Here is a 21194-nt window from a genome sequence, read left to right as displayed (position 1 = left end):
ATGTAAAAGCATTTGTGCAAATATTCTTTGAACTTCGTAATAAAGGGGACATTGTTGTTGGAAATCATATTTGGAATATCACATATTTTGGTTTAAAGTTTTAGTCATAAAAACTTAAAGATCTTATGCATGCAAAACTAGAAAGGAGTAAGAAAAAATCGATTCATACCACATGAATATTTTCGGCTATTTTGGGCACCAACAAGATCTCCTACTTGTTAGTTCTTGAGCTATAATAAATAATGGGATGATCCTCCAAAAACTTCAAGTGTAGAAGTCACTCCTCTTGATTGCACCCAAGATTATCCCTTATCCCCACTAAATAATATGTGCTAGATATTTGTTTAGTAGTTTACCTTAAAATTGATTACTAATACTCATATATTACACTAATAATATTAGTAATTTGATTTGAACAATTTGATCATGATTTCTCTAATTTTGGAGAAAGATGAACAAGGTAAGAGAGAGTTTTGCATGTATGTTGAATGGTTGAGTGTGTTAGAAAAATAAGAGAACAAAACTCTCTTTTAGAGGGAAAGGCCACCGGTTTTGGTGAGGAGGAGGAGGACCAATATATGGTCCTTCACTTTTCCTTTTGTTATTTTCTATACCTTAGACTTGTAAGGCTAGGTGTAGGTTAGGTATCATCTCATAAAATAATTCACCCACTAACACCCATAACACTCATTATTTCGGTCCATTTATATAAAATGGACTACCATTTTATTTTGTCAATTTGTCAATTGTCACACAATATGTCACATGTAGTATGTTACATGTTATTAATTAATTTGATGCATATTTATCACATAAATATCATTTCATGAATTAATTAAATTACATACAACAAATTGACTAGTGACACTTGATCACATAAATAAAATGGGTCATATAATTATAATTCACAACATTTTGTAATTATAATTAACCATTCATTCTTATCTCTATTGTTTCTCAAACAATAAACAATTTTAGTAACAAAGCATTTTATTACTAAAATAAATCTTATTTAATCCCATTACAATAAGATGATTATTCTCTCTCACAAATTGAATTGTTCAATTTTAAGGAATTGATCAACTTGCATCGTCATACAATTAATCAACTTTGCAGATCAGAGCATCATCCTTTAGGTGTGACCTTAAGGGATCAACTGATCATCACCGTCCCACGACAGTAACATCAAACTCTAGCAAGCCAATCGTTACCGATTAATGTTGGTCAGTTGACTATATAATTTAATCATCTCTTACGCATTCTTAAAATGAGATTTAAACATGTGATCATCATGATCGACAATTGTGATCGCATTATTGTCGGGGACACTCCAACAATCTCCCACTTGTCTTCGACAAGTGTTCGTCACCAATTCTCTTGTCCTATTACTATCTCCCACTCAATGCAAGGTGTCTTTCGGGTCGTACTTGCAAGTGATCATATCGAGATTGGTTTCCTCGATCTGGAGAATAACTGATTGACCGGAGTTTTCTACCATAGATACCATCCGAGCGTGGCCACACATTTCCAGTTCATTACTCCTCGAGTGGCCCTGAGATATTATTTTAACCCTGACAAGGGGGTGGACAATTCCTATTGCACTTATTCCCTTCGACTAGCCACAACCATCATAACCCAAAATATGCTCATTTAACCCCATTTACGAAGGTCGTAGTAACACAAATCAAAGTTAATCTGAAACTGTGCCACCTTAGGCGAACAGTCTTTAGTCAAAAGAATCGACTCATTAGAATACTATAGTAGCTCTCGCCACGACCAGGCTATATAAATTTGCCAGAACTCTATAAGCGGTCACTGTCCGACAAAGTGTTCTTAACAGTCTGCCTATGTGATCGACTAGTCATCTCACATGACTGTATGGCACTGAACTTGCCATCAATCGCATCACACTCTAGTCACTTCGAGACGTTACCTCATACAAGTGACTATGGGCAAATACTATGTTAATCCGAGTTCACTTTAACGGGGTTCAATTGTCTCTACAACCCGTTTGGATGTAACAAAGTATAAAAGGAGTTTTTAGATTTTTTAAAAACTCGAACGATAAATTTGATTATCACTCATGCTAAACCCTCTTAGTTTTGTCATTGCCAAAGACTATTCATCTGCTTTATAATTACAAAAATGTGATTAATTATTTTTTATGTAGGGATTTTCTTATGTGTAACGAGAGGCACATGTAAAAAGAGTGAAAATATATTAATATTTTCATTCTAAACATAGGTTCATTTTTTATAATTAAGTTGTGAGATTAGTAAACCACCAACATTAATATTTGGTTTTGGCATAGGAATTCAGAGCATGGAAAAGAAATTTTCAAATTTTCTCAATACGAGTCATATTCATAACATGAGTTAATTTTGTTCGAACAAATCAAACTCATACAAAATATTAATAATTGGTAAGAAGTAATATTATATTTTATCTAAATTTCATACCTCTTTATATTTCATACATACTTCATAAACACTAGTACAATTTTAATAGAAAATAGAGTTGATAGACTACCAACTATTTCCTCTCATCCAAACTAAAGGTAACAGTGTTTTATCACACTTGTCGAGACTCGTTTTGCAATGTGAATATCTTTAGTTACACATTAATAAAAATTATAAAAAAAATTTGATATTTTTATAGCATTCATGACGATAAATCAAACAAGATCTCACACGACTATATTTTGTCTTGTAGATTAAGAATAGTATCAAAGATTCTCTGCGACCATAAATAATGTCAAAAAATAAGTGGTACCTTCGGATTTGATGGAAGGGAGTAGGTTATAAAAGAGTAAGTATCCTCCCCTATGTAACTGGAGGGCTCAGTATTACCTTTAACAAAAGGAAGTGGATGTATAGATGATGAAATTAATAATTACCACTTTACTTTTTATGCTTTATATTCATAACTTGTTTGTGTATTCAAATATATTAGTATTCATTATAAGATATTGAGTTGTCAAAATAAAATTAAATATAAAGTACTCATTTTATTTCGTTTTATAAGTCATTGCACATTTGCATATGAATTATAAATACGAAAGTTTATTAAAATGTTGTATTATTAGTTAAATAGTTTGGTGTTGTAAATACTTTTTAAATATCGAAAAATAAACTACTTTCTAAAAACAAAAAATTACATTTTTTTTTCTATTTTGTACTTTTATATTCCCATAAATCAAATGTAAGCTAGTGACTTGTCAAAAAAAAAAAAAATGTAAGCTAGTGATTGAAATAGAGCACTTGTTGTTACTTGTTACTTTGTTAGTGCTTTGAGAAACGGGAGTACGGGACAGATGCGCAAAATGGGCAAGCGTTAAGGCCCAAAAGAGGAGAAAGGCAATGTTTAGGGGGTTTTTCAGTTTCTCCTGGCAATCTTTCCCACTGTTATTCTCCGGAGTATGGCGACCAACATTTCCTCCATTTTCTCTTCCAATCTTCATTAATCTCTAATTCGTAAGTCGTTTTGCTCTTTCATTACTTCATTCTGCTGCTACTTGCTAACCTCTTATTCCCTCCGTCTCAATCATTTATTTACGTTTGATTAAAATAATCCGGCTGGAGGCGAATACTATTCTCTGCAATTCCCATCGCTATATCGCCATTGCGATCTTCACTTGTTGAACCATGACTATCACCATTGTTACCTTTCTTCTAATCACTTGACCTTTATGCGCTATAGATTGCTCACTGTAACGCCTTTTTTGTTCTTCAAGTTCATGTTATATTCTCCTCCATGTCATACATACTTATTTGATTGAATGATATTATTCATCGTTTCCGTTTCGCCCTAGTGGAATCGTTCTAGGTTAACTGAAATTTATTTAATCAATACCGATCGCTTGTATCTTACGCACCCTGATGCATTATCAGTATTCATCAGTATCTTGTCAATTTTAATTCCGATTTCTAGTTCTGTTTACGTCATATTCAAGTTGATGCATTAGTTTATATCAGTATCTTGTCGATTTCGATTTCTAATTTTGTTTGTGTCATAAGCAGCCTGATGCATTTACATATAGTTACTTGTCGATTTTAATTTTTAGTTTTGTTTGTCATAGGCAGCCTGATGGATTAGTACACTTCAGTATCTTGTCAATTTCTATGCCTAATTTTGTTTGCTAATACATCAGTACCTTGTCGATTTCAAGTACTGTACTAATTTTGAGCAACTGTGGTCTGTGGGTACACCTGATTTTAGGTAGCTGCTGACGGTTTGTAGAAGCAGAGATTTGTTGCTTGTTCTTGTAGTTGTCATTTGGCAATACTTTCAACCTGATCATGTTGGACTTGACATGGCTTAGTGCACTTCTAGTTGGGGCTGGATGCCTTGCATTCGGCTACTTTATTGGTGCTCGCCGTCAAGCTCGTTTCCTTGTTTCTACTCAAGCGTCTAATAAAATTGTGAGCAAGAAGAACCGGGCCCAAGAGCCCCTTGAGATTGAGAAACTTGCTGACATTATTGAAGATTTCAAAATGGTGCGCAACCGTTCTTTTCGGTTGTTAGTTTGTGTTGAAATGCTGCATGCTATGTTACACTTATAAGAAATAAAATCACCTCGTTGTTTATGTGAATTTCTTCATGTTGGTCTGTCTTAAAAGGTATTGGTAGTGAGGAATGACTTGAAGATGGGTAAAGGGAAGATTGCTGCCCAATGCAGGTAGCACACTCCCTTGAATCATGCATGTTAAACACTTTTCGCTCTGATCTTTACAGAGTATTATTGTTGATCCTCATGCTGGTACAATCAACCGTATGGTCCCCTTAATTTAGTATATTAACTCTATGCAGCCTGCGGATGCTGTTATGTATTCATTTCTATTTGTTTGTTAAAAAGGGGCAAAACCTGCAACCGCTACTTTTAGTGTGCACTTGGTAAAACTGCGGGTGTTGTGTTTCATTTTTGTAACCCCTCAGAAGTATTTTCTTTTCTTTATTAAAATTCATGCCATGTTTAGGACTTTCAGCTACAAAACATCATTCTTAGATGTACAAGGAGGAACTTCTTTTTACACTTTAAATGTCAAACGGACTACTCCAATACGCTAAAGCTAGTGTTTCCTAACAACGATTACCTTTTGTGCCAATTGTTGTCTTCTTTCCCTTCTTTGTGCATGAAAATAATGATTTTGAGTTGTCCCCGTTTACTTTTTTCGGTTTGTCATCCATTACCTTATTCCACGTGATTATCTGCTGGTTATTTGATTTCTTTTGTACTCTGCTTCAGCCATGCAACTCTCGGCCTCTTCAAAAAGCTCCAAAACAGAGCACCTAAAGCGTTGAGTAGGTGTGCAAACTTGCATTGATCAACTGCCCTATTAAATTCTAATTTTACAACTATCTAGTCTACATTGTCTCTCTTTGTGTGTGTCCACATGCAGGTGGGAGATGTGTGGTCAGGTTAAAGTGGTTGTCAAAACGGAAAGTGAGGAGGATATGCTGGCTTTACAGGTGAGAACAGTAAATATTACCCTGTGTACAAAACCAATAACATTTCCGAATCTCTTGTTGGCGTTCGATTAATTGAATTCATTCAGAAGAAATGGTATTGTTTGATGAATCAAAGAAAGCAATGAATTATCTTTTCAAATAATTGCAACCTTGTACGAGAATACATGTAGAAATATGGAAACAATTTTTTTGACTCTCGATCAACCAAACGCGATAATTTTGATATTTGTACCTTTAATCTTTATATCTATATGGAGAGATTAATGGTGAAAGTTGACTAACAAAGAATATCGCTTTCTATTTGAATCATCGCTTGGCTTTGGGAGCTTCTATTCACTGATGTTTATTCTGGGCGCAGGGGAGGGCCAAGTCTACACATTTACCAACACATATAACAATAGACGCTGGAAGAACCCAGATAGCACCAAGTAAGCTGCTCATCTTATTCACAACGTTATAGCCTGTAGAGTTATCAAGATATGGATATAAAATATTTCTTATTTGAAATCAGTGCTATTTAGAATAGTTGTTTGAGACTATTACATTGGGAAAATGTTGTCAAGTCGTGTCATCGTGCTTATATTATTGCCGAGTTATTCTTGAAGCTTCTCAGCTTAACATATCATTCATTTTTAAGGTTGTCTGAAGTCTTAATATTTTGGAGTGGACTAGAAGTGGAAAATGAATTATTAACAGGTTTAAAATAGTCTTCTTAATGTGGTTGACATCTAAAGCTGTTTGTTAGCATGTTTTCCTGGTTTTTAGCTGAACCAGATGGTTTAAGGCTGTCATGTTGCTAAAGCACATGCGTTATTCTAATTTTGCAGATTCCCGAACTGTCATGGCGATTCTTGGTATGTATCTGTCTCCATGATATGTCTTGAAGCTAGATCCATTATTTTCTTAAGCCGTATATCTGATAATAATATTAATATATTTCAGGACCTGCTGAAATGGTTGACGATGTTACCGGAGGGCTCAAGCTATTATGATGGTGCCTTTTTTTACTGTTGGTGACTTTGAATCAAGAAATGACTTCTCAACTTCCCTCTAATATGCAACGGCAGACTGGTGGAGGCATGGTATCTTCATGGTGCAGTGTAGTAACTGGACGCTGGGGCTGTATTTGGTGGTAATTTGGCACTTGGTTCGTGTATTAGCGGTGGTGTGGCATTTGATGTAACCCAGTACCCTATTGTATTATTTTGAAATTATGATTATGAATTCAAGAGATTCTGCAAAATATGAATTACGCTGTTTTGTTGACTAGATTATCGTTGTTGTCGACTTGTCAGACTATCCCATGTTGATGGAGATGAAGTTTCATTGCATAAACTTTATATGATTGATATACAATGTCATATAATAATGGTAGTGAGTAGTGGGCAATCCAGCTGTGATGAGAATATGAGATTAACCTATTCCTGTTTTGTCAGGTCATGTTGCATGTTTAATTTTTAATCACAGATCTGAAACGAGAAAATCGTGGTTCGCGTCGAAGTAGTGAGTCTCAACTCTCCAAGAAAGTTGGTGAGAAATTACTTGTCCGTTTGTCTTGTAAGTAAGCACAAATTGACTAGTACTTGTTAATAAATAAGACATGTGGGCATCAGACATGTGTACCACTCCTCCCTTTCCAAATACTGGTCCATTTCTATTGGAGCCCTCCTCCCCCATTTCCCTCTCTGTATCTGCAGGGAATCATGGCTGTCGGATATCAAAGGGAAATGATGTTTATAGTGGTGGTGATGACGATGCTGGTGCAGCGCAGTTTGCAGCTGAGATCCAGTCATCCCATGCACGATAATGTGGATAGGGTTAACCACTGTGGAGGTCCTTACATTGGACTTGTTCTGGCTTTTCCTGCTGAAGAAGTTCCTCTTCAAGCTTCTGGTCTTTTTGTGCCGAATCCCAACTTTCCGGTTCTTCAGCTTTCTGGTAGTGTCTTTTTCTCTCTTTTCTCATTTCTCTCTCCAATTCGATATCTATCACTCTTATCCACTTGCTGTTTCGTATCATCCATCAAATCTTTAGTTATCTGTCTTCATCCCATGTGCAAAGCAGCTGTGCTGCTTGCTCAAAAAGGCTGCTTTGCTCATCAAACAAACTGTTGTATTGGCAACACCTATGTTGGTCGTACTCTTCAATATTACCTTGCGTACCCGTGTCGGATGCTCGACACTCAGACACTTCATTTTAGACCAAAAACATGTATTTTTTTTTTCATAAAATAGACGAATCCACACTTGGACAAGCACCCGTGTCAGATACTTCTAACTGAGTCCGAGCAATATACAAGTATAAATTATAGTATTGTATGAGTTGGTTGATGATGTTGCTACTGTCTGAGATCTAAACTGATTTTCTGTCCGTGGTGACTAGGTAGGACATTCAACATTGGGAAAATAAAAAATGTGGATGTAATCTATGTGATGACTGGGGAGCAAACTGTAAGTCCCCTCTATCATCATCACCTCCCTGATCATACGCTTACGCCGCTTAGTAATCTGTGTTACCTTGTCTTTCATGATTTCCTAGACTTGATTGTATATGTATCCATTGGGGTCCTCTCAGGTAAATGCGGCTCTTACAGTACAAGCGCTTCTTCAAGTCTTTAATGTAAGGGGAGTCGTTCATTATGGAATTGCAGGGGCCACTAATTCATCCATGACTGTTGGTGATGTTGGCGTACCAGATTCTTTTGCATTTACCAGCTCCTGGAAATGGCTGGTGAGAGAAGACACTTAATGAAGGAACCTCTCTACTTCAGACATTCGAATAACATTTCATTGTTGCCGGGGTTTTCAGGAATTCGGATCATCGGAGAAAGGTGAAAAAGAAATGAGATTTGGAGCTTTCAATGTTCCACGAGAAGGAGATAATTTACTGTCCAAGATAGAGTTCACTCCAGTGCAGCTCTACTCCAATGAGCGAGCGGTGCAAGAGCTCTTCTGGTATCCAGTTGACACTCATTGGTATAATATTGCTAAGCAGCTCGAGGTATTACCTTGTCTATCGTCAAATATAACAAGCTAGATATAAGTTCAAGGGTGTTCGAACTCTGAATGCTAAGATTTCTGTCTGAACGAGAATTTACAAATAAAAGTCACAGATTTATGGACAATTGACAGGGAATGCAATTGGAAAGATGTGTAAATGCGAGTTTGTGCGCGCCTAAAGAGCCGAAAGTGACCTTGGGTTTGAAAGGTTCAACAGCCAACATGTTTGTGGCTAACGAGGCCTATGCAAACTTCCTTTTCAAAGAATTTAGCATATCAACAGCAGATGAAGAAAGTGCTGCTGTCGTATTGGTTTGTCATATACAAATGAACAATCAATTTTCTTTCCTCGCTTAGCTTCTTATCTCACATGTTTATCGCATTATCGGTTTCCTGTTGTTACTTTGCAGACATGCCTTTCGAATGCAGTGCCGTGTATCGTCTTTCGTGGCATTTCAGATGTTGCAGGTGGAGACAAACTTTCACTGGCCGGTCTTAGTTCTTTAGCAGCTATCAACGCTTTTAAGGTTGCCCTCAAATTTATAGAGTTGATAAGCAAAACGCATACTAGTCAATCATAATGAGCAGCTCCTGAATGGCAATGGAATAATGTAAACGGGGAACATGTACAGTGCCTCGGTTTAGCTATGCGCATTCCAAGACCATTGTATTCACACAACAAACGAGACCATTGTATTCGCATAACGACTTCATTCTTTCTGACGTACATCATTTGATGATAATTACACTAATAATGATGCATGCATACATGTGTAACACAAACTATCAATATTAAAGGGCTAGTTAACCCAGATCAATAATAAGCTATTGAGTTACTCCAATGTGTGTGAACAAAGAGTACTCGTATTCAAAATGCTTGATCATTTCAGCAGGTTCAGAAATGGACATTTTCCATGCGAGTACAACCAGACACCGGAAGACGTATGCCATACAAGGAAATGCAGAACCGGCGATCACAGTCAAGGAAGCAGATTCCTAGCTAGTAGCTACCAAGGTCTAGTCCACTGAAGAAAGGGATGGAAGTAAACGGAAAACAAAGCAAGTAGGGAATCATGTTCTTTGTAGCTAATTGCTAACCAATGATGAGTGTATGTTCCCCATGGTTTGTCTCATGTAAGTAAACATTTTGGAGCACCATGAAAGGAATGCAAATGGAATTTGACATTAGAAGGAGATGGGAGAGCATTTCACATCACAAAGAGTGCATGGAGCATCCTATGGCTTCGCTACAAGCGTAAATATTGTAGCAGCAGCAGGCAGGGGTGTTAGACTGAAATAGGATAAGCATAAGGGTATCTATTTATCCAAGGCTCAAAGTTTCTTCAGTATATTTGACTGACTAACCGCAAATATCAACCACAAGAACAAGACAGCCTTAGCATGGTTCAATTCTACTTTGATACCAAGGAGAATCAGTAGAATTAGAATTAACACAGAGAAGATGTAGACTAGACTAGTTAGTTAGAAGATGGCTAGGAAATGTCTTTGCAAAATTATTATACACAATATTGAGAAATGAGAATTGAGAGCACTACAGTAAGGCTACGCCTTCATGCAGTACTTCCATCCTTGAACTTCAAAACTAACAGTTGCGAAAATGCAGGAGTTGAACCAAACGAGTACTTAACTTTGGGACAGTTTCATATAGGCTGGCACTAATGCCACGCGGCTTATATATTGCACCACGGCCCAATGTGAATGCATTAAAAGTACTGAACTTTTTCACAATGCATAAAGCAGTGGCAATAAGGTAACCCTTCATATAATGACGTAGTCTCATGCCTACATGGTCGCATATGCTACGACTCCCACAGTCGTACCAGTACACCATGGTCTCATACAATGACAACGAGTACATGCTTTGTTTTCAGAACAATGTCACATAACAAAAGTACAAAACCATACCGCGCAACACAATGTTTTCGGAACAATGTCACATAACAAAACCATACTGCGTAACATAAACACAAAGAAACACCGGTACAAACAAACATTATAAACATAATATAGTGGTCAATGTTTGATCAAACAATACACCAATTAGGCAATTACACTAAAACAACGTCTTCAATAGATGCACTGATTGAATAAATAAATATACACAAAATTAAAACTCCAAATAATCCATTAACCCAATTAAACAAACAAATAAACCAGAAAAATAAAAAACAGCAACAAAACACTAAAACAAAAGAATAAATACCGGGTTTTTTGTTTCGACATTGAAGCCGAAAATAATTGGGTTAAGCCCAAGAATTATCAAAAGCAGCAGAAGTAATAGCCATAGAAAACTCATGAAAACTGATACAACCATCGCCATCGGTATCGGCTTCCTTGATCATACCAGTGAGTTCATCAGCGGTCAAAGCATGACCAAGTTTAGCCATTGAATGAGCGAGTTCTGCGGCGGTAATGTAACCGTTCTGATCCCTATCAAACATGTTGAAAAGCTGTTTAAGCTGTTGTTCAGAGTAAGGACATTTTGCAGGAATTAAGTCAGGTGCTACTAATGCTATGAATTCTGAGAATTCAATCATTCCATTGTTGTTTTTATCTGCAGCTTGTATTAATGCTTCTATTTGTTCTTCACTTGGTTTCAATCCTAATGATCTTAATAACGACCCGAGTTCCAGTTGGGTCAGTTTTCCGTCGTTGTTACGATCGAATGTTCGGAATATTTCTCGTAATTCTGAGATCTGTTCGTCGTCTAGTTTCACTCCTTCGCCGCTGGCTTGTTTATCACTGCTCATTGTTTCGTTTCGTTTTTCTGGGGAATTTTGGAATTTGAGAAATTGATTGATTTGGGGATTTTGATGGGGATGAAATTGATTGGATTTTGATGAAGATTATGATGATAATGATGATTATGAGCTTGAAAATCGGATCAAAGGAGAGGGATTTCGGATCTGGGAATGTTTTTTGAGGAATCAGAAATTGGGGAAAATGGGGAGGAAAGTCAGCGACAATGGCGCCTGTCTTCCATAATTGACGAGTTCTTTAACATCTTTTAACCATCACAATCATAACAGTTATACTACATTAATTCTGCGGTACGTAGCGGTTACTGTGGTATAAAACAGTTGTTGATACGGAAAATTCTATTTTTCCCTATTTCCTAAAACGGATTATTCAGTTTTCTTCCCTTTTTTTATTTTAAAAATTTTTACTCTTATTTTATTCATTTCTCTCTCTTATCACCAAACCCACCCAACACTTTTACTCATATTTTATTACTTTTCTTAAAGTTTTGGCCCCACCATTCCTTATTTAACTCATAATTATTCATCCCTCTCTCTAATCACTAAACCCATCCCACTTTTTACTCTTATTTTATTACCCTCCTTAATTCACATGCCCATAGGAAGAATACATAGAATTGGAGGGAGTATTTTACATGAAATAGTCAATTTTTTTGGGACTTGCTAAATCCCGTACACATATTTACTAAATCCCGCACATTTTTACGTGTTATTCCGATTCTACCCTCTCCATATCTCAACCCCACCAAGCAGACAAAACAAAAACCCTAATGGACCACTACCATCCCCCACCCCTAAATTTATGCACCACCAGCCACCTCTCCAGCTGCCCCACAAACCAATCGACGACGAAGAAAGATTAAGGTCGACGGAGTAAGGAGAATGTTGTCGGCGACGGAGAAGAAAGAAAGGGGTTTGGATCAATTGCGTTCGTGGGTCGACGGTGCTTGTATGTCGACATAGGACTGGAGTCGACGGAGTGGAAGGGTGGCCAGCGCTGGGTGATGGGGCGGGGCAGGGGAATGGCGGTCGGAGTAAGGGGTGTCGGCCGTCGGGCTGGTGTGGGTACTTTTATTTTTAAATTTTAAAATTTAGTTGTTTTTAACCTTAAGGGTAGTAGTGGAAAAGAAAGAAAAAATGTGCGGGATTTAGTAAAATTGTGTGTAGGATTTAGCAATTACGTTTTTTTATCTGGGAATTTTAAGAGACATAACTCATGTTTACGAGTTTAGAAAGTGATGTTTTTTTATTATTTCAAATCGATCTTATTTTCGGAAACTACGATTTGAAAAAAAAAATTGTCGTATTTGGATCCCTTGATTAGGAGTTTTTGTAAGACATATTTTTGACCTAACAAACTTTGAGTGACCATCTCTTAGTCACGAGTTCCAAACTCGACAAGTTTGGAAATTTGATTGATTTGAAAAAAAATGCCACTTTCTAAACTCGTAAACATGAGATGACCTCTTACAGTTTTCCGGATAAAAAAATTGGTTACTTCACGCAAAATGTCAAACCTCGGGGGGGATGCGTGAATTTTCCGTTGTTTGTACTATACACAAGAAAAATACGTGTATAATGCGGTTTTATACAAATTTTTCGTAAAACGAGATGTTTTAGTAAAACACTAATAAAGTTCTGTTTGGATCGGGCTACAACTTATTAGTGTAAAACCGTCGTATCCAAGACTAACTTTATATTGTATACTAGTTTTAGCCCCGTGCACCAAAATTGCACGGGTTCATTCTATAATTCTAATAGTCACGCTAGTTGATGCCTTTGATCCGGGTTCAATCCCGTCAGTTTTAAAACCGTTCTCGTAACTCCCTTTACTATTTAGTATTTTAAGCTCGAGTAATAGAGATATAATATATGAGTATTTTATACCACATTAGATAGTTTCATAATTCATGAAGAAATGCAACAAAGGTATTAATTTATGTGTTATTACATTCATTCAATAAAAGAGTTTGATGTAACTAATGCAGATAACAATAATACAAATAAAAAAATTACTTTAAAAAATTACTTAAAATAAATTGCAGCAAATTAATCCGTTTTTATTTAATCGGTTTCTTTTTAAATTATCCAAGATCTTAATATTTTTTACTATACTTTTCATTTAATATATTAACTTATATATATATTTAGCTATTTGTATACTTTTCATTTTATTGATGAAAATAAACATAGGTATACACTTTATTGATGTAAATTTTACAATCAGTGGAACAGAATAAGAAAGGAGGAGAGAAATAAAATAGTTTAATGATTGTGGGAATGATTGTAACACCCCCCCCCCCATACCAAGGTACCTTACCAAGGACTACCCTAGCATGAAAGACTGTTACCATCTCGGTTTCCCGAGGTTAGTATATCAAAGTTACCAATTCCAAAAAACCTTTGTTAAAGTATAAAGAGTTATCGATTACATGTTTCCAAAACCAAACCAAAGAATAACTGTGAAATGTCTAATAATTACAAAGAATGCAAGCTAAGTCTCTTGACGGCGGAAGCTAGACTCGGGTGATGACTCCCCATAACTGTCCCAGAGCTAAACATCTGTATCACCTGTCACAATTTGCTCACCATCCCCGAATGGATCACCGCGAGTTTTATAAAACAACAACGGGGTCAGTTCTGCATATAAGACAAATACACATGGTAACCAGCTGATCATCCTCCAACTCCAATCTCCCTATCTTGCACAGTAACCGACTACACACCAAAGTGTGTAGCCCTACCAGATTACCCATCGCAACAGGTAATCCTCGCCGCCAGTGGGGGGGACCGCAGCCAATCCCCATCTAAACCCCGCTCATCAACGAGCGATATCCCTGTCCCTTAATGTGCACATCCCCTCCCGTGACGGGTTCCACGGAGGGCGAACTAGGGTGTGAAGCCACTCCCGCAAGTGACTCCACCACAATCATCACAATCGTCACAACATCCACAATCGTCACAACACCACAACATCACAATCGTCACAACACCACAACATCACAACCACCACCACAACACCATCACTCCGATGATCAGCAGATAACAACAATCATACACAGTACAATCAAACATCTCAAATTAATTAAACAGGAACTGAGTAGGAAAACCCTACCTTTTCACAATCCAAGCACACATAAGCAATCAATAGCAATTCTTCATGACACCGTCACCTACATACAATAGTCACATAATTCCAATTACCACATGCCAAAATCCCTTTCCCCCAAATCACAAATTAGGGCAAAACCCTAAAAGATAAATTAATGAAACTTACGAAATTAGACGCTTACCGACACAATCGGCACAAGGAAAGATGAACTAGACTCACGAACGATCCACACAATAGAGAGAAATTTGGAGAGGATTAGAGCGTCGTTGAGTGTTTAAGTTTTGTAAAAATGTAATTAGAAACTGATTACGCGTATTATATAATTCTAACCATCTCCAAATCAAACCGCGAAAAACACTCGACAGACCGGATACTCGGTCGAGTATAGAGTATACTCGGCCGAGTACCCTCTACTCGGTCGCGTATTCCACATACTCGGCCGAGTGTTCCTGGGCAGTAGCCAAACAAGCTACACGACACACTCTACTCGACCGAGTAGGCCATATTCGGTCGAGTACCAGCCTATAAAATCCGTAGTATTACAGTTGTGGACGCGAGCCCACGGGGGCGAAAAGCGAGAAAGCTTTTCTTGTGCATTTGTGGAGTCGCCACCAATTTATTGTGGGAAATTGGAAACCGTTCGAATACCTCGTGTCATGTCAAGACACAAAGTAGTGACATGAACACCAAGAACTCGTTACCCTTAGCATTCTATGTCTAGAATGACTCTCGTGGATGCCAATGAACACGGGTGTTCACAGAGATCTGGAGTAAGAGGTGAGGGTACGTATTAGGAAGCTCTTTTGATCGAACACCTAATCCCGCCCGCCTCGATAGCGGCCTCTACTAATGATTAGGGAAATTATCTATACTCGATATGTTGTCGATTTATATGCATGCAATGCAACATCCATTATTTACTTAGCATGTGAGAATTAGACTAAGTCGGTAAACACGTAATTTAACATACAATTGGGTCAAAGTAGGAATTTAAGGATTGATTACATGTGAGAGCATACAAGCACTACAATAAAAGAAATACAATAAAAATACAATAATTACATTGGATTTATTGATTTACGTCGAAAATACATTCAAAACGGATAAGTTGAGAAAAGAAAGAATAAATAAATAAACGAACAGATTAAGGGTGATAATACGATTAATAGTTAATTAATACGTAATTAATAAACAAGGTCGAAGCAAAAACGAGAGTTCAGAGACAGAATTCAACCAGGAATAGGCGCAGCAGAGCTGATTCCTTTGGAAGAGGCGCAGCAGTCGCTGCGTCTGTTCCTTGGCTCAGTTCTGGCTGTGAAGCCTGAATTGCAAATCGTTAATATTCGTTGGTCATTTAAATGCTTGATTATATTATTTGACTCGGATAGAAGTGATAGATTATTTACATGCGAATGGGTCATAAGAACGATAAAACATGAATAAAATTGATCAAGACGAATTATTTACAATATTAAAAGGTTAAATACAAATTAATCAAACTAATCGAGTTAATTAGATTAAACAGATTATTAATGACGAATTAATGATGGCGACGATAAATAACAGATGCAAATATATCAAAGATGAATTCCAGAGACTCAATATGGATAAATCGAATCTCTAAAACCCGAATTGATTTGAATGACGAAAACCCGCAAATATGAATTATAAGGGATTTAAGTCGGGATTTTGAAAGATGAATTAATATTAATAATAGTTAGCATGTTTAAAATTATCATATACAAATTATTATGTCGATGAAACAATGAACAATTGATAACAAAGCAAAAACAATAGGACGAACAAAAGACGAAGGAAGAAGAAAGGAACCAGGAACTGCGGCAGCCTCAAGAAGAGACGCAGCAGGTGCTGCGTCCCTTCGAAGAGGCGCAGCAGTTGCTGCGTCTTTTCTCGACGTTTGTCTCCTGTTAATCCGTAAAAAGGGGTTTGAAATAAGATTTTATAAATCGGTTTTAAGTGTGTTTTCGACGTAAATCTTATAACGATGATTACAAAAATAAAGAACAATATTAAAATAGGGATTTACACCCTCAGACTTACATGTTTGACGAAACGAGATTGACTAAGTTAACGTTTAGTGATGCTCGACTCGAATGTATGACAAAAGTGCCCTCTAGGAGGAATTAAACAGATTGATTAAAGTTGATTGATTGTGGAGTTGGTCAAATTGGTCGATCATGCAAAACGAGGCTGGTACTCAGAAAGGTCCGAGCTTACGTGGTCGAAAGTTCAAGCACATAGACGCCAAAAAGTAAGAACGTGGTCTAGAATGCAAAGGGAGAAGAGAAGGGCGGACACTCGCGTGAGAAATATGTGAGACCGAAGGTCTCTATTTATACTAATCACACGACGGAAATTAGGCTTTTCGGAGAAACTTTGGAAGTAAATCTCGAAAAGATACGAAATATACGCAGAAAAGAACTGAAGAAGAGGCGCAGCAAGCACTGCGTCTCTTGGAAGAGGCGCAGCACCTGCTGCGTCTTTTTCTCAGTGGTTTCCTCCTGCGGAAGAAAGATTTCCGTGTTTCTATTATGGAATAGCGGATTAATCTTATTTCCTTAATATTTTATATGATTATTCCGGGATATATTTTACCAAAGATTAAAATATTGGAAAAAATATGGAATAGAAATATCCGGAACATTCCAGAACATTCTGACTCGGCATTTTAGACGGTTATTAGAAAATGAAGACGGTTTTTGACCCGGACTCCAAATGTACTCTAATTACTGTCAAAACGACCGTATCGGCGCGTAGATGACGATTATGAGGTAGACACGAGTGTTTGAGCGATCACTTAACGATAAACTTACGAAATGTCACAAATCGTTCCGTGTACCAAACATGCGGCCCAATTATCACCGGGTGGTTTGCGGGAGGTGCAGAAATGAGGTATCTACAGAGCCCCCACTTTGACTGAGGCTTGGACAAAGCGAAAGTCAAAGTATAGCCATCAGGTCAATCGAAGATTACAACCTGACGACTATGGCGACGCGAGGCGGTTCAAGGGGTCTGAACCAAGGACCTGTCGTCGGGAACATTTTAGAGTCTGTCGACTATCGGGGATGGTCGTTTAAAGTCCGTTAGACTACGTAAGGAGGCTTGCCAGCCATAAGAAGAGACCATACCTGAAATTCCTTAAAAGTCCTTACTCTGTCGGGCTCCAAGGGGAAACAAAATGCGATATTGGAAGAGGCAGCAGGATATCGGTAGAAACTGTTGGGAGAAATCTGCTTAGGTCGGCTTTCAAACAAACTTCGGAAGAGCTTGGGGTCGATGTTGATCTCCACGTGTCGAGAAGGATGATTGTCTGTCCGTGTACGCTCGTTGGGGAACATAATCGGGAACTGATCTCCATATCTCGAGAGGGACGATTGGCTGTCCGTGTACAAAGGTGTGTCGAAACATCTGTCAGAAAATATCCGCTCGTTGTGGCAAGCAAAGTCTTGGTAAAAAATATATTGCGACAGTTTGCAGTTGGCTTGGAAATGCGGGTCCGGGAGAAGAATAAATGTCAAATGGACCAAATATACGATATGTGGTATCAAGGAAGAGGCGCACCAAAGATGCCCCCACAAATAACGAACTTATAACGAATCTTCAAAAATTGGTTTGGAGGAAAACTGAGGAAGAGGCGCAGCACCTGCTGCGTCTTTTCCTGAGTGCGGCTTTCCCGAGTAAAAACTAGATAAAACATGGATTTCATTTCATAATTTCGAAACATAAAATCTCAATTACTCTCTCAAATTCCAACCATTTCTCGCCAAAATTCGATCAAAAGTGATACGTGCATAATATATAGTCTTTTTAGCCTATTTCAGCATGTATTTCCATGCATTTTTATACTGTTTTTATGGTATTTTGCCCCAAATTGGCTACTTTGGTTCGTTTTGTCCATTTTGTAGAAATGAACGCGAAAGTAGTGGAATCGTACTCTTTTTCGTCCTTTTTGCATGCATTTAGAGGAGACGGGATTTTCCAGAGTGAGGCACTGCGTTTTGAAGCGTCAAGGCACGGATTACGAGGCAGTCGGGCATGGACTTGAGCTGATTTGAAGACAAAGGACTCGATCGAGCAGTTTTACCACTCGATCGAGTGGTTTTTACGTCCTCTGATGGTCGATCGAGTAGATTTCTACTCGATCCTTAAGTTGCTGGAAGTTGAGTTACTCGATCGAGTAACTATCTACTCGATCGAGTAGATGCTGCTGAGGGTTTGCTCGATCGAGTGGTTTTAATCCACTCGATCGAGTGGTTTTAATCCACTCGATCGAGTGGTTTCGCTGTTATGGGCTTTAAAACAGCCCGTGTGTTGATTTATTTCGCAAAACTTAATTATTTTCTTATTTAAGCACGCTTTACTAGGTCATTAGGATCTATCTTTCATTTTATCTAAGTTTCCTACTGTCAAAACTATACTGCGTTGCTTTTTGCTATTCACTGTAACCTTGTTCTCGGATTTACTTTGCTCGGATTTTGTGTTCTTTACGTCGGATTCGCTTGATTGTAATTCCTTTCTCTTCTCTTAATAATAATTAATCTTTTGTTTGCTTTAATTGCTTGTTTACTTCGTTATTCCTTCTGCCCTAATTCACTTTTATGCAATTTACTTGTTATTTCATAATGTTTATTGCTGGAAATTTATTTGCTGTTAGTTTAATTAGCGACATGAGTAGCTAAACCTCTTTCATGTTGGGATTAGGGGATCTGCGGTAGGAATGTGATGATGTAGTAAATGAAATAGATGAATTAATTATGAGACTCTGTCACCATAGCAATTTAATTGTATTTATCGACTTAGTTGAGTGCACGCTTCTGAGTCATCCTTTAATCTGGCTAAAATTAATCCTAGATCGAAAGATTGGACTAAATAGGCCTGCTATGAACAGTAGACTACCCTGACGAGAATGAAAGTTAAGTTAGCGGTACTTTAGGATAGAAAGTGGACCGAAAGGACCTTTCAACATCTGTTTTGCATTAATTCGTCTGAGTCATTTACAGCTGAGTCACTGGACTATCGTAGTGAACCGAAATCCTGACATGTCCCTCTTTATCTGATAGTTTAAACTTATTCTTGCCTTTACTGCTCTTACCCTTTATTTCTCTTTCCCTTAAAACTTCGTAGTTTAGAAAATAATTCAAACAACCCCCCCCCCCATTTGTGACCAAATAGACGGACTTCTACAGATATCTTGCCTCCCTGTGGAGATCGACCTGACTTCCCTAGCTATATAGTTAGTTTAGTTAGTTTATTTTTGACAGGTACACGACAGACGTGTCAAATTTTGGCGCTGTTCTTGGGAGGCAATTGCCCTATTTGTTTTCGTTAAAATCTATTTTCTCCGTCTCGTGGAATTTTTATTCCTTGAGGCGCTTCTTATTCATTTTCTTTCAGTGTTGTTTATGCCCAGTCGACAGGTTTGAATTAGTTTCACCCGATTCAGAACCAGAGATTATTCGAGGCATAGACTCCGTCTGCAGAGAAAAATCACGAAAGGAAGACTTGAGTACTTTCGAGCCAGAGCTACATCACTCTCTTTTCGAAGAAGACAGTCTGATTTCTACAGTAAAGATGCCTAAACTTTCCAGTCATTCGGTGCCTAAAGCATCCTCTATTCCGAAAGGTTTCAATCTCCAGACTGAGGATGGGAATACATTCGACATCCGTCCTTCTTATATCAATCTGGTGGAGAGAAATATCTATAGAGGTGTGGCTGGTGAAGACCCGAGGAAGCACATGGAGGTCTTTACAGATTACTGTTCTACTATCCCCGCCACTAAGGGGGTAACTCAAGATAAGATTAAGGAGGTTCTATTTCCTTTCTCTTTAGCCGATTCAACAGGAGTGGTGATCGACTTGGACCGCACCAGTGGGGGTTAAAAAAAAAAACAGATTGGGAGTCTCTTGCTCTTGCCTTTTACAAGAGATATTTCCCTCCACAACGCACCAATCTGCTGAGGGCCAAGATTACCAGTTTCAAGCAGGCTCCCACTGAGACTTTTTATGAAGCATCGTCACGATTCAAGAAGTTGGTGAGGTCTATTCCTCACCATGGTTTTGACCCATGGTTTCTAGCTAATCAGTTCTACAATGGGCTGTATGATGACCACAGAGCCATACTTGATGCGGCATCTAGTGGGATATTCCAGGAGAATACTGATGATGATAAGGGATGGTCCCTTATTGAAGAGATGGCGAACCATAGTGCTGAGTATGGTAACCCGAGGATAGTATAAGAACGGTTAAATGCGTTGATAAGCAGGTTGTGGCTCAGCTGGAAGCCATGAATGCTAGATTTGACAAGTTGGAGTTACAAGCTATTGGGGAGCCTCAGACGGCCCATGTTCTTACTAGAGGAGAGACCGTCACATGTGAGAGATGTGGGAGTAATGATGGCCACACTGCTGTTGGCTGTCTTGTGGAGAAGGAACAAGTCCTTGACTTTCAGCAATATAGGCAAGGAGGGGGTTCCTATTACAACAATCAAGGGGCAGTCCATCCCAATTTGAGGTGGACTAGTCAAAATGTGCTCAACCCTACACCTCATCCGCACCAGCAGCAGCCTTATGTTCCTCCACACAAGAATCAACAAGGCTTTCAGAAGCCTCCTTCCTTCACTCCTCCTAATCACGGTGCATCATCTTCCCGTGGGGTGAGTGAAATTGGTGAGCTTAAGTCTATGTTGCAAGCCTTTACGAAGCAGTGGAAGCTGAGTGATCAACAGAAAGATGCGTCCATTAAGGCACTTGAAACTCAAGTTGCCCAACTAGCCACTAACCAATCTTCAAGGAAGCAGGGTCAATTACCAACTCA

General features: G+C 38.2%; 2 protein-coding genes across 2 annotated transcripts; one reads left to right on the top strand and one right to left on the bottom strand.

Annotated features, from left to right (window-relative positions):
* Positions 1–3272: 3272 nt before the first annotated feature.
* On the top strand, positions 3273–9302 carry LOC141620593 (bark storage protein A-like). The gene is made up of 14 exons (XM_074437423.1): positions 3273–3473; positions 4219–4496; positions 4620–4678; positions 5246–5305; positions 5400–5469; positions 5828–5897; positions 6297–6323; positions 6412–6455; positions 7050–7407; positions 7852–7919; positions 8044–8199; positions 8278–8469; positions 8601–8780; positions 8879–9302. The coding sequence occupies exons 2-14, from the start codon at positions 4299–4301 to the stop codon at positions 9047–9049; spliced, it is 1653 nt and encodes a 550-aa protein (XP_074293524.1). The 5' UTR covers positions 3273–3473; positions 4219–4298; the 3' UTR covers positions 9050–9302.
* A 1168-nt stretch (positions 9303–10470) lies between these two features.
* LOC141617720 (putative calcium-binding protein CML18) lies at positions 10471–11574 on the bottom strand. Its single transcript, XM_074434885.1, has one exon. The coding sequence runs from the start codon at positions 11237–11239 to the stop codon at positions 10733–10735; it is 507 nt and encodes a 168-aa protein (XP_074290986.1). The 5' UTR covers positions 11240–11574; the 3' UTR covers positions 10471–10732.
* Between the last annotated feature and the right edge of the window lie 9620 nt (positions 11575–21194).

This window comes from Silene latifolia, chromosome X (genome assembly GCF_048544455.1).
Source record: "Silene latifolia isolate original U9 population chromosome X, ASM4854445v1, whole genome shotgun sequence".
NCBI lineage: Eukaryota > Viridiplantae > Streptophyta > Magnoliopsida > Caryophyllales > Caryophyllaceae > Silene > Silene latifolia.
Note: the sequence above shows the minus strand (reverse complement) of the source record. Positions and strands in the feature narration are given on the sequence as shown.

Coding starts and splice junctions, on each gene's coding strand:
- LOC141620593 (XM_074437423.1), top strand. CDS start 4,299: ATGTTGGACTTGACATGGCTTAGTGCACTTCTAGTTGGGGCTGGATGC. Junction 4,497..4,619: donor TTATTGAAGATTTCAAAATG/GTGCGCAACCGT, acceptor CTGTCTTAAAAG/GTATTGGTAGTGAGGAATGA. Junction 6,324..6,411: donor AACTGTCATGGCGATTCTTG/GTATGTATCTGT, acceptor AATATATTTCAG/GACCTGCTGAAATGGTTGAC.
- LOC141617720 (XM_074434885.1), bottom strand. CDS start 11,239: ATGAGCAGTGATAAACAAGCCAGCGGCGAAGGAGTGAAACTAGACGAC.